The 12,608-nt window shown below is 42.8% G+C and overlaps 1 protein-coding gene across 1 annotated transcript in view; it reads right to left on the bottom strand.

The window, feature by feature from the left end:
• Positions 1-2,430: 2,430 nt before the first annotated feature.
• The window catches only part of LOC117810435 (vacuolar protein sorting-associated protein 13C-like), a 38,926-nt gene continuing 28,748 nt past the window's right edge, over positions 2,431-12,608 (bottom strand). The window contains exons 13-14 of the mRNA XM_034680272.1: positions 2,593-2,740; positions 2,431-2,484 (exon numbers count right to left, since the gene is read on the bottom strand). Of these exons, the coding sequence (XP_034536163.1) occupies positions 2,431-2,484; positions 2,593-2,740 (202 nt within the window). The remainder of the gene's footprint in view (positions 2,485-2,592; positions 2,741-12,608) is intronic.

Raw genomic sequence — 12,608 nt, 5'->3', positions numbered from 1 at the left:
GTGAAGCTAGCTGCTGGTTTCCTCTGATTCACTAAAGGTCCTGAAGTCCTGTTGTTACCAAGTCCCACTCTATGGGTTCATGGGCTCACAGTTTACACACCTGCACCACCAGGTAACTCTGGATCTCTCCTGCTCTCCAGTTAGAGAAGAAGTTTCTGTCCTCTCTCTCTTTCTGCACGTTGAGTCCCATTCTTCCTAGCACGTCATTGTCGCTCTCAGAGTCACTCAGTCTTTAGTTTGGTTGGACTTTTGTCTTTCAAAGCTTGCATAACCACACAGCTGATCAGTGCTTCAACCAAGAATCTTACATGGTGGATCTGACCCTGTCTGCAGCAGTTGATAGCCTAGCTTCTGTTCTGGTTTTCTGGATCAACTTGGAGACGAAATTGCAAAGCTGGATGCCTCTTGAGAGAGTTTATTTGTCTTTTAATGGTCTTAGTTTATTGGGATCTTGTTGGTTTTGACTTTAATGTGTTGTGATGATTATTGCTTTTACATTCTGCCTTGTTCTTTTTAATTATGTGATCTTCACGGATTGCAATTTCATGTTTGCACGAGTGGACTGCAGGAAGAGTTGTTGCCACCTTTGCAAGATCCAAATAAAAATAAATACAATGGTGCTTTTTTTCCATACTGTATAATGTGACTTTCAGGATTGGGTGACGTTCAGAACAGCTCGTTAACAGCGTTTAAAATCCATCCTCTCCATACTTTTAAAAACAGTCATTTCATCCCTGAGCTCCAAGGACCAAACATGTCACACTGACACGCCTTAAAACCAAACAAAGTACCTCCATGTGTCATTAAGAGGATTCATTCACACTGCACACACCTTTTAAGAGCTTCAGACGAGTCAGCTGATGACTCAGAGGTCAATAACTGGAGGAAAAACACCAAAACATCCATCTTCTACCTGTCACTAACATCTTCATCTACTGCAGGCAGCAGATAGGATACATATCAGTGATCAATACACATATAAAGCAGTGCTCAATTGATCCGCTTTAAGCTGTTAACACCTTCCAGGTTGCCAGATTGTGCAAAATCCCTCCTGACTGATTTCATCCTCCTCTGGCAGGACTTCATCACTCGCTCCTGAAACCATAAAGAAGCCTTAAACAGCCGGATGTTCACTTGGCTTCTGGACAAGAGCTTCCATTAAAGATTACTGCCCATATTAATTAATCTTCTCATCATGCTGCAGCTATAAACTCAAAGTTTGGTCCATAAAAAGATGAAAGTCAGAGGAAAGTTTGTGTGATGGGGAGAGACGTCTGAAACACATGTTCAGCTCCTCTCAGAGGAGAGAGTTTTAAAGACAGAGGAGCTGATCGATTCCCGCTTTTAAAAACATTTAGCTGGATCGATATCGTCGTGGGCAACTTTTCCATCCAACCCAAAAATCAATCAGCGTGTAATTATTCTGGCTACGCTCCAGAGCATCTGGACCCAAATCCATTTAATCAACATTAATGATCTATTTACAGCCTGAGTGTCGCTGGATTATTTCAAAAGCTCTGAATTAATAACCTTTCTAACATTTTAATGACGGAAATTAAACAGATTAAGAGCTGGGTGATGTCACCCTCCTTAAAACTACACTCATGTGTCCTTCCTTCCAGTTTGAAGGGAAGAAAGATGTCCCTGACCCAACCCTTCATGCACAAGTCTCATCTTCAACCAGAGAATGAAAAAAATGCAAAAAAAATCACCTCTCTTTAACATGTTTGCAGCTTTTTAAAAATGAAAATGATGCAAAACTTTAGCAGAGCGGACTGAGGGACCTTTCTGACCTCAGGTGCAAACACTCACATTAATGCTGCTTCCAATTACAGTAGACCAAAGCAGCAGCTAACCACTGTTTAAATTCATGATATTACACTTTGTACCAACACTTCTCCTCTGGTTGAATCCTCCTATCACCATAAAACTGGCTTCTTGTGACAGTGAGACTGATTCTCTGTTGTTTTAGGGGAATTGTTTCCAAACCTGGCAACCACATTTTGTTCTCATTGATAGTTGATGAAGACATTTTGCCAAAATCTGCTGATTAAACACAGAGTGCTCTTTCCAAATTGTTCCTTTCCAGGAAGAGGAAGAGGAAACTAGGTTACTCTATGTTGTGCATGTTCTACTACAAGCAAATAAAGAGCAGATCTCCAACTCTGGAGGAGAAAAGTCGATGAGGTGTTCAGTAAACTCCAAGTCAGGACTGTTCTGCAGTGTTTTCAAAGCTGGTTTATAAAAGTACCAGAAGCTTGATGCCTACCTTGGACGTGGTCCCGGGGTCCTCTTAGTGAACTGTTGTATTCCCTTCGCCTCCTCGTCCTCTCTCCTCTTCCCCTCTTCTGTCCTCTCTCCTTCCCCTCTTCTGTCCTCGGGTCTTGGCTCCTAACGTCGCTCCATCCCTCCGACTCTCCGGACGCACCGTTACCGGCGGACCATGCAGCTCTGCCGGGGGAAACTTCCAGCCAAAGTGCGGATCTGTGGACGGAGGGAGAAGGAGGGAGAAGAGGGGCAGAGGTGTAAACCTGATCTCCAGGAGAGAAACCTGACTGCTGCCGCGCTGAAACTCAATCTGAGGCGACAGACAGGGAGCGCGCTCCGAGCAGCAGCAGCAGCAGCAGCGCACAGGCTGATGGAGACAGGAGGAGGGTGGAGGAGGGAGGAGGAGGAGGAGGGGGGCGTGGAGGAGGCTACGACAGGCAGGTGGATGTGTGCATGTTGTATCTTTTGGCCACTACAGGAGGAAGCAGAACTCTCCACTGAGGATGCACACAGAGGGTTTTAAACTGGACTCACACATCCAGGTCCGGGGTGTATTTAGGATCAGTTTAGGAGGTTCAAGGATCAGAAAATATAATAATGCATGCTGCAAATATCTAAAATCCTCTCCTCCAGCTGCTGCCAGTGGTTTTATGACAAATAAAGATTTTACAGCCATGAATAAATTCGACTGTGAGGGGGAGAGAAAATTTCAGTCTAAATTTAAGCTTCATTAAAAATTAATCCCAGAAAAAAAAAACTTAACAGTCTGTGGGTTTCATCATATCAGGGTGAGGTAATACAGAGATCATGGAAGAACACAAAGAATACAAAAGATAAAGATACAATGAGGCTGCACAAGACGCCTGAATGGAATATCAAATATGCATCTATGTTAACATTCTACTGCAAGTTCTCCTAAATCTAACAAACAAGAGTTTCAGCCCTGCAGCGATGCTCAGAGCTTCTTTCTAATGTCCAGCAGGGGGCGACTCAGCTGGTGCAAAGCAGTCTGATTGTGTTTTTCAACACAGCAAATTATGGTCCCATTTAGAGTCAGAGAGACCGATAACTGTGATAAACAAGTTTGAACCACAGTTGATTGACATTGTGTATCTGCTGAGCTGGAGGCTGCAGTTTCAGGACCACAATCCTGAGACCGTATCACTACGACCCTCGTGTTGTTGCAGGATCCAATGCACTAGGTGGTGCCGTTGCAAATTGCGGTCCTGATTCTGCAGCCTCTTTAGACACGCTACTCAACTCAGAGAGTAGTATGGCAACATTTATGCAACCTCCCGTCCAATATGTGGTTTTAGCACCGCCTGCAGACAAAGCTGTACCTTCTGTCTCTTTGCTGATCTTGTCTTGTTCATGTTTCAGGTTTTTCTGATGAAAGAATATCATCCTGTCGTATTTTAACTGTCAGTAGAACTCTCACTGCAAATCTGTGCTTTGGAAAATGTGAGAAAAAAGCTGTTCAGGCATAAATGTTCTCTGACACTGACACAGGACGCTAATGGTCTCTGCAGGATTTTTTAACGTGTTGCCGACTCAACTCAACTTTCAGTCAACCTAGAAACAGATAAAGGTGAAGCTGAGGCAGCTACATCACATCACACCTGCCTGTCAGTCAGCTGAGCCTAATTCTGCAAACCCATGCAGAACTCTAAGTCTTCATATCTTTGAAATGGACAAGTTCTAAAACAGACGTTCAGTGTGTATGAGGAAAGAAATCAGCATGTTTTAATTCTGCTAAAAAAATTGATTCTAACACAACACTTTGAGGATTCACTGGCTTTTGGAGACAGCCTCTAGTGGACACTCAAGGAACTGCACCTTTTTTTGCACTTCCTCATTGGCTTCATTTTCAAACACTGGAGGTTTCCCCTTGCCTGATGCCTTGGTGCTTTTATTTTGAAAGGTTGCAAAAGCTACTTCCCCAGATCATAACGTCACAGGACTAAATGAAAACAGCTCAAAGAATGATCGACAGGGACAAATGTTGGATGTATTGGCGCCTCTGTCCTGTCTCTCTCGCTCTCTCTGTCCCCTGCAGATTCACACACACCAAGTGTAAGAAAGAGAGAGTTCATCCTCTGGTTGATGTCAATCTTCTATAGATAAAAAATCTAAATGTCACAGTCCCCCACAGACACACAGTGGAGGAATAAAATGAAGAACATTTTCGATATGGAGAGTATCATTTTGTAATTAAAGTAAAAAAACAAATGTTTTCTAGATGAGGCCAGCACTTCCTCATCACTGTTTTAGTTGACATTCTAATGGACTGATTTGTGATATACAATATTATTCAAGTTTTATTTTATTATTTATAAATTTTTCTTTAAAGTTTACTCTCTTTTTCTCTTGTCTATTATTCTAATGATTATTTATAATATTATTTTTATGTATTAATTTACATTTATATTTATTTTGGTTTATTTTGATTGATTAATTGCAATTTATTTTGTATGTATTTGTTTATTAATTTTTCATTTTTATTTTATTAAAAAATTTTTTTAATATTTGCGTTTAATTTCTGCATTGTTGTTTTGTTTTGTGATAGCTGACTCTAATAAAACATTTCTTTTTTAAATAATAAAATAATAATTACATCTCCAAAACCTCCACCTGCTGTGCCTGCATCCAGACAGGAGAGACATAATGACAGTCATAAGAGGATTTGATGACAGATAGCGCCCCCTGCTGTTTAAACAAGGGCGAAGATATCTCATTTTCATCTCACTGATTTGAATCATCTCTCATGTGTACTGATTAATCACTGTCTAAGTGTTAATGTCAGTCTGTTTAATAAGCAGCAAACCTCCTCACAGCAGCTTTAAAGGCTGAGGTAATGATGGAGGTTTTAAGGCCTTTAGATTCCAACAGTGAAGAAATGAGCTCAACAACAGCCAGCCTGAAAAATGACACAGATATCCTTTAAAAGTTCAGAGACAAAATATTAATGAAATGAAGTAACTGAGGTCCAGAGATTGAAATGTCTTGGTGGTAAATGATGTCTTTGTGTGTTCCTGCGGGGTTATTAGTGCGATGTAGAAACGGGCTGACCAGGAGATGGGATACGCTAGACTGAATCATCCACCTGCCCTTTGAGCAAATTGTCCGTCTGGCAGCTCCCCACCTCTCTCTCTCTCTCTCTCCTCACCTCTCTCTCTCTCTGTCTCTGCCTCTGTGTGTGTGTCTGTGTGTGTGTCCCGGAATTACTGGAGACGAGACTGCCCCCTGCAAATAAACGGTCATTACCATGGAAACCACACTACGAGCTGGGATGGGATGATGTTGTTGATCATGGCAACAGTGGCAGGAAGCCAGAGCAACAGCCCGGCTCTACCCCAGGGGCAAGACAGAGAGTGAACTCTGGGGTTTGATACCAGTGCACACACACATTCACACACACACACACACACACACACACACACACACACACACACACACACACACTCACACACTCAGATGATTCCCAGTTTTACTGACAGGAACTCTACATAAATGATCTTCAGGTCTGAAACTGCTGCTACCTCTGTGTGAGCGACGCCATTTTCTGCACTCTTCAGCAGCACTAAGCTCCGTCATGATCAGGAATGTGATCATTTGGTTTGGGAGGCTGGGTCCTGATTTTAAGGAAGAGTCTAAAGATGCGTTTCCACCAAGTGTTCCAGTTAAAACCCTTTTGTGTAATATCTGAAGTTAAATGATTCAGCCTGTCCCTGATAAAAAGTAAAAAGAAAACATTCTTGATGTGACCACTATGCAGATATTTTGATTCTCTTGATTCAAATAAAAATGCCATGGACACAATATAAGGGCTGTATTGTACTTTAACGACGGTCCCTGAATGCACCTCGCAGTGACAGAGGCACTTGACAGACAGGTCATGGTACTCTGAATTAGTGATGTGTCATGATCAAAGTCTGCAGCTCTGAGAGTCGATGCTTTATAGTGAATCAGTTTGTTCCTTTCGCTGCTTAGCTCTCTCAGTGCTCAGTCCCAGCTCTGCTCACAGCAGAACTTTGTTTTGATTGGTCAGCATGGCGGCCATGCGGCCAATCACATGTGAGGATATAGGATACAGGTGATGGAGGGGAGGCTGTGTATCGTGGCTTCATCTGTTCCTTCTGAGAGGGTTAGGGTTAGGGTTCTTCTCAAAGACCGGGCTAATACTCACTGAGAGGAGAAACAGGATCAGACCATCCAAACTGAGGCATCTGATTTTACTCAATGCCAACCTGAGGACATTAATAATGTTTGCTCCAGTTTGGTTCTGGTTCTGTTTCCTTGAGTTTGGCGCTGGTTCGGTTTCTGGTTCAGCTCTGGTTCGGCCCTGGTTTGGTTCTGGTTCGGTTCTGTTCTTGTTCGGTCCTGGTTCTGTTCTGGTTCGGTTCTGTTCTTGTTCGGTTCTGGTTCAGTTCTGGTTCGGTTCTGGTTCGGTCCTGTTCTTCTTCGGTCCTGGTTCGTATCTGGTTCGGTTCGGTTTGATTTGGTTCTGGTTCTGGTTCGGTTCTGGTTCGGTTCTGGTTCGGTTCTGGTTCGGTTCGGTTCTGGTTCGGTTCTGGTTCGGTTCTGGTTCGGTTTGATTTGGTTCTGGTTCGGTTTTGGTTCGGTTTTGGTTCGGTTCTGGTTCGGTTCTGGTTCAGTTTTGGTTCGGTTCGGTTCTGGTTCGGTTCTGGTTCGGTTCGGTTCTGGTTCTGGTTCCGTTCAGTTTGGTTCTGGTTCGGTTTGGTTCTGGTTCGGTTCTGGTTCGGTTTGGTTCTGGTTCGGTTTGGTTCTGGTTCGGTTTGATCCTGATTCTGGTTCGGTTTGCTTAAGTTTGGATCTGGTTCTGTTTGCATGAGGTTGGTTCTGGTTCTGTTTGTTTAAGTTTAGTTCTGGTTCAAACCCTAACTCTAATCTTAACCCTAACCCTAACCCTAATCATAAACCTAACCCTAACCCTAATCCTAATCCTAACCCTGACCCTAATCCTAACCCTCACCCTAATCCTAACCCTAACCCTAACCCTAATCCTAACCCTCACCCTCACCCTAATCCTAGTCCTAACCCTAACCCTAATCCTAACCCTAACCCTAATCCTAACCCTAACCCTGACCCTGACCCTAACCCTAACCCTAATCCTAATCCTAATCCTAACCCTAACCCTAATCCTAACCCTAACCCTAATCCTAATCCTAACCCTAACCCTAACCCTAATCCTAATCCTAACCCTAACCCTAATCCTAATCCTAATCCTAACCCTAATCCTAACCCTAACCCTAATCTTAACCCTAACCCTAACCCTAATCCTAACCCTAATACTAATCCTAACCCTAATCCTAACCCTAACCCTAATCTTAACCCTAACCCTAATCCTAATCCTAACCCTAATCCTAACCCTAATCCTAATCCTAACCCTAACCCTAACCCCAACCCTAACCCTAACCCTAATCCTTACCCTAATCCTAACCCTAACCCTGACCCTAACCCTAACCCTAATCCTAACCCTTACCCTAATCCTAACCCTAACCCTAACCCTAATCCTAACCCTAACCCTAATCCTAACCCTAACCCTAACCCTAATCCTAACCCTAACCCTAATCCTAACCCTAACCCTAATCCTAACCCTAACCCTAGCCCTAAACTTAACCCTAATCCTAACCCTAACCCTAATCATTACCCTAAACCTAATCCTAATCCTAACCCTAACCCTAATCCTAACCCTAACCCTAACCCTAACCCTAACCCTAACCCTAATCATTACCCTAAACCTAATCCTAATCCTAACCCTAACCCTAATCCTAACCCTAACCCTAACCCTAACCCTAACCCTAATCCTAACCCTAACCCTAATCCTAACCCTAACCCTAACCCTAATCCTAACCCTAACCCTAATCCTAACCCTAACCCTAATCCTAACCCTAACCCTAATCCTAACCCTAACCCTAGCCCTAAACTTAACCCTAATCCTAACCCTAACCCAAACATAACCCTAACCCTCATCCTAACCCTAACCCTAACCCTAATCATTACCCTAAACCTAATCCTAATCCTAACCCTAACCCTAATCCTAACCCTAACCCTAACCCTAATCCTAACCCTAATCCTAACCCTAACCCTAATCCTAACCCTAACCCTAACCCTAAACCTAACCCTAATCCTTACCCTAACCCTAACCCTAACCCTAATCCTAACCCTAACCCTAACACTAACCATAATCCTAACCCTAACCCTAATCCTAACCCTAACCCTAATCCTTACCCTAACCCTAATCCTTACCCTAACCCTAACCCTAACCCTAATCCTAACCCTAACCCTAATCCTAACCCTAACCCTAACCCTAATCCTAACCCTAACCCTAATCCTAATCCTAACCCTAATCCTAACCCTTAGCCTAACCCTAATCCTAACCCTAACCCTAACCCAAACATAACCCTAACCCTCATCCTAACCCTAATCCTAACCCTTACCCTAACCCTAATCCTAACCCTAACCCTAATCATAACCCTAACCCTAATCCTAACCCTAACCCTAACCCTAATCCTAACCCTTACCCTAACCCTAATCCTAACCCTAACCCTAATCATAACCCTAATCCTAACCCTAACCCTAACCCTAATCATAACCCTAACCCTAATCCTAACCCTAACCCTAACCCTAATCCTAACCCTTACCCTAAACCTAATCCTAACCCTAATCATAACCCTAATCCTAATCCTAACCCTAATCCTAACCCTAACCCTAACCCTAATCCTAACCCTAGCCCTAACCCTAATCTTAACCCTAATCCTAATCCTAACCCTAACCCTAACCCTAATCCTAACCCTAACCCTAACCCTAACCCTAATCATAACCCTAATCCTAATCCTAACCCTAATCCTAACCCTAACCCTAACCCTAATCCTAACCCTAGCCCTAACCCTAATCTTAACCCTAATCCTAATCCTAACCCAAACATAACCCTAACCCTCATCCTAACCCTAACCCTAATCATAACCCTAACCCTAGCCCTAACCCTAATCCTAAACCTAACCCTAATCCTAACCCTAACCCTAATCCTAACCCTAATCCTAACCCTTACCCTAAACCTAATCCTAACCCTAACCCTAACCCTAATCATAACCCTAATCCTAATCCTTACCCTAACCCTAACCCTAGCCCTAACCCTAATCTTAACCCTAATCCTAATCCTAACCCAAACATAACCCTAACCCTCATCCTAACCCTAACCCTAATCATAACCCTAACCCTAGCCCTAACCCTAATCCTAAACCTAACCCTAATCCTAACCCTAACCCTAATCCTAACCCTAATCCTAACCCTTACCCTAAACCTAATCCTAACCCTAACCCTAACCCTAATCATAACCCTAATCCTAATCCTAACCCAAACATAACCCTAACCCTAACCCTAACCCTAACCCTAACCCCTAACCCTAACCCTAACCCTAACCCTAACCCTAATCCTAACCCTTACCCTAACCCTAATCCTAACCCTAACCCTAACCCTAATCATAACCCTAATCCTAATCCTAACCCTAATCCTAACCCTAACCCTAACCCTAATCCTAACCCTAGCCCTAACCCTAATCTTAACCCTAATCCTAATCCTAACCCAAACATAACCCTAACCCTCATCCTAACCCTAACCCTAATCATAACCCTAACCCTAATCATAACCCTAACCCTAGCCCTAACCCTAACCCTAATCCTAACCCTAATCATAACCCTAACCCTAACCCTAATCCTAACCCTAATCCTAACCCTAATCCTAATCCTAATCCTAACCCTAATCATAACCCTAACCCTAACCCTAATCCTAATCCTTACCCTAACCCTAACCCTAATCCTAACCCTAATCCTAACCCTAATCATAACCCTAACCCTAATCCTAACCCTAATCCTAACCCTAACCCTAATCCTAATCCTAATCCTAACCCTAATCATAACCCTAACCCTAACCCTAATCCTAACCCTAACCCTAATCCTAATCCTTACCCTAACCCTAACCCTAACCCTAATCCTAACCCTAATCCTAACCCTAATCATAACCCTAACCCTAAACCTAACCTAAATCCTAAACCTAACCCTAATCCTAACCCTAACCCTAATCCTAACCCTAACCCTAATCCTAACCCTAATCCTAACCCTAATCCTAACCCTAACCCTAATCCTAACCCTAACCCTAATCCTAACCCTAATCCTAACCCTAATCATAACCCTAATCCTTGAGTGTGGTTCTGGTTCATTTTGCTTGAGTTTGGTTCTTGTTCTGGTTTGCTTGAGTTGGTTCTGGTTCTGGTTCTGGTTCTGGTTCTGGTTCGGTTTGCTTGAGTTGGTTCTGGTTCTGTATCATTTATTAAAAGCTTTAATAATAGAAACACCAACACTTCTGTACCAAACTGAATCGGACCACTTGCTAAAAACAGAAGTAAGACCTCCACCTACTTCAGTCTATCTTGGTTTTCAGACGAGTCACAAAACCAAGATAGACCTGAAGGACTCACAACACTACACACAAAACTACACACAACACTACACACAAGACTACACACAACACTACACACAACACTACACACAACACTGCACACAAGGATGGAAACAGGAAGCTTGAACATGGCTGTGAATCTTTTGGTCACCTTGTTTAATTTGTATTAAAACACTGAGCTGAGACCACTTCTTAATTTCCCTCCCCTCCCCCTTTGTTATTTTTGTATCATGTATGTTTTCATGTGATACTGTCAGTCTGAGAGAGCTGCCATTGAAAGAAGGAGAGACTTTGTTTACTCTTACAATGTTTCTCCAAGTCTTAAGTGTGCTACAGAAACAACAAACAAAGCTGTCCTCCATCAAGGCTGCACGAAATCTGTCAGATTGTTTCATCTGCGCCAGGATCAGCCTCGGCACAGAGAACCACGGGGAACGTGTGCCAGATATTTTTAATTCAAGTTCTCCATTAAAATGTTCAAAAAAGGTCTCCTGCAAAGAAATCCTTTAAACTGGTCCTGGATCCAAATCAAAAGCAGAACACTTGGTCTGAAGCTGACGGACTTAAGAGTCAAATCTTCACTGAAATCTGTGCACACATTTGAGAAATATCCTGCTGATGCGTAAACATACAGGAGAGACAGTTAGAAAAGGATGAGGTCTGTATGGGTGAGTGTTTCCACTGATGTAAGGTCAGAATAGAGATGGATAAAAGTTGTTTAAGTTGTTTGAATCTAAACTAGTTCTTCTAATTTTTAAAGGGGACATATCACGCTTTTTTCATCAACATATATTGGTGTAAGAGGTCCCCAAAACATGTCTTTAAAGTTTATGCTCAAAAAAACACTTTGAAATCAGATTTTGGTCTGCCTGAAAAACCCTCTTCTTCAGTCCTCCTCAGAACACTCTGTTTTCTCTCTGACCACGCCCCCTCAGGAAGTGGGTGTGGCCTCGGCTGTCCAGCACGTTGATCTAATGTTTACATGTTGGCTGAATATACACGGCTGCTCACAGACCCGCGTTACTTCAACCCTCTGAATCTGATCCTGACGGAGAGGCGCCTGCAGCAGGACCTTTCTGAACCATTGGTCACAGATTTAGTGTTTCTTGTTGTTTTATTTGTCAGTATGTCGACGTGTGTCTTGGTATACAGCTACGAACATGTAGCTATGTGGCTATGCTAACTAGCGCTAGCACTTATCCATGACAAATAAAAATCATCCACTAGATCTTCAAATCTGCAGACGTGGGGAGTCAAACCGACCTTTGTGTTTATTAAGACAGCCTACAACTAGCATGCCTCCCTCCTAAGCTCCTTGTTAGCACACATGTGTGCAGGGAATGAAAAACGGAGGAGGGGTTGAGTTGTATTTTATACAGTCTATGGGCTGAACAAGCTCCGAGCTCTGACTCCGTGACAGACCGGATATTGTTGTTACGTAACAAAAACACGGAAGTCTGAAACGGCTCGTTTCACACACATTTACAGAAAGGTGGAGAAATCAGAACAGGGGCAGAATGGATTTTGTTCATTCTCGGGGGGTTTGTAGACAGGGACACATATTTCAGGTAAAGAACCATTAAAAAGTCAATTTTGCATGATATGTCACCTTTAAGTAAAATTATTGAAAAAGCTGTTTTTCAACAATTGAACAATTATCTAATGATAAATGACTGTTTTGATGTCTTCCAATCAGGATTCCGATCACATCACAGCACAGAGACCACTCTAGTCAAGGTCCTCAATAATATTCATTTAAACACAGACAATGGCAAAATTTCAGTTTTGGTATCACTTGATCTTAGTGCTGCTTTTGACACAGTTGACCACAAGATACTACTGGACAGACTTGAAAACTGGGT

This window comes from Notolabrus celidotus, chromosome 3, assembly GCF_009762535.1.
Source record: "Notolabrus celidotus isolate fNotCel1 chromosome 3, fNotCel1.pri, whole genome shotgun sequence".
In the NCBI taxonomy this organism is placed as follows: domain Eukaryota; kingdom Metazoa; phylum Chordata; class Actinopteri; order Labriformes; family Labridae; genus Notolabrus; species Notolabrus celidotus.
This window is presented reverse-complemented; position numbering and strand designations above follow the sequence as displayed.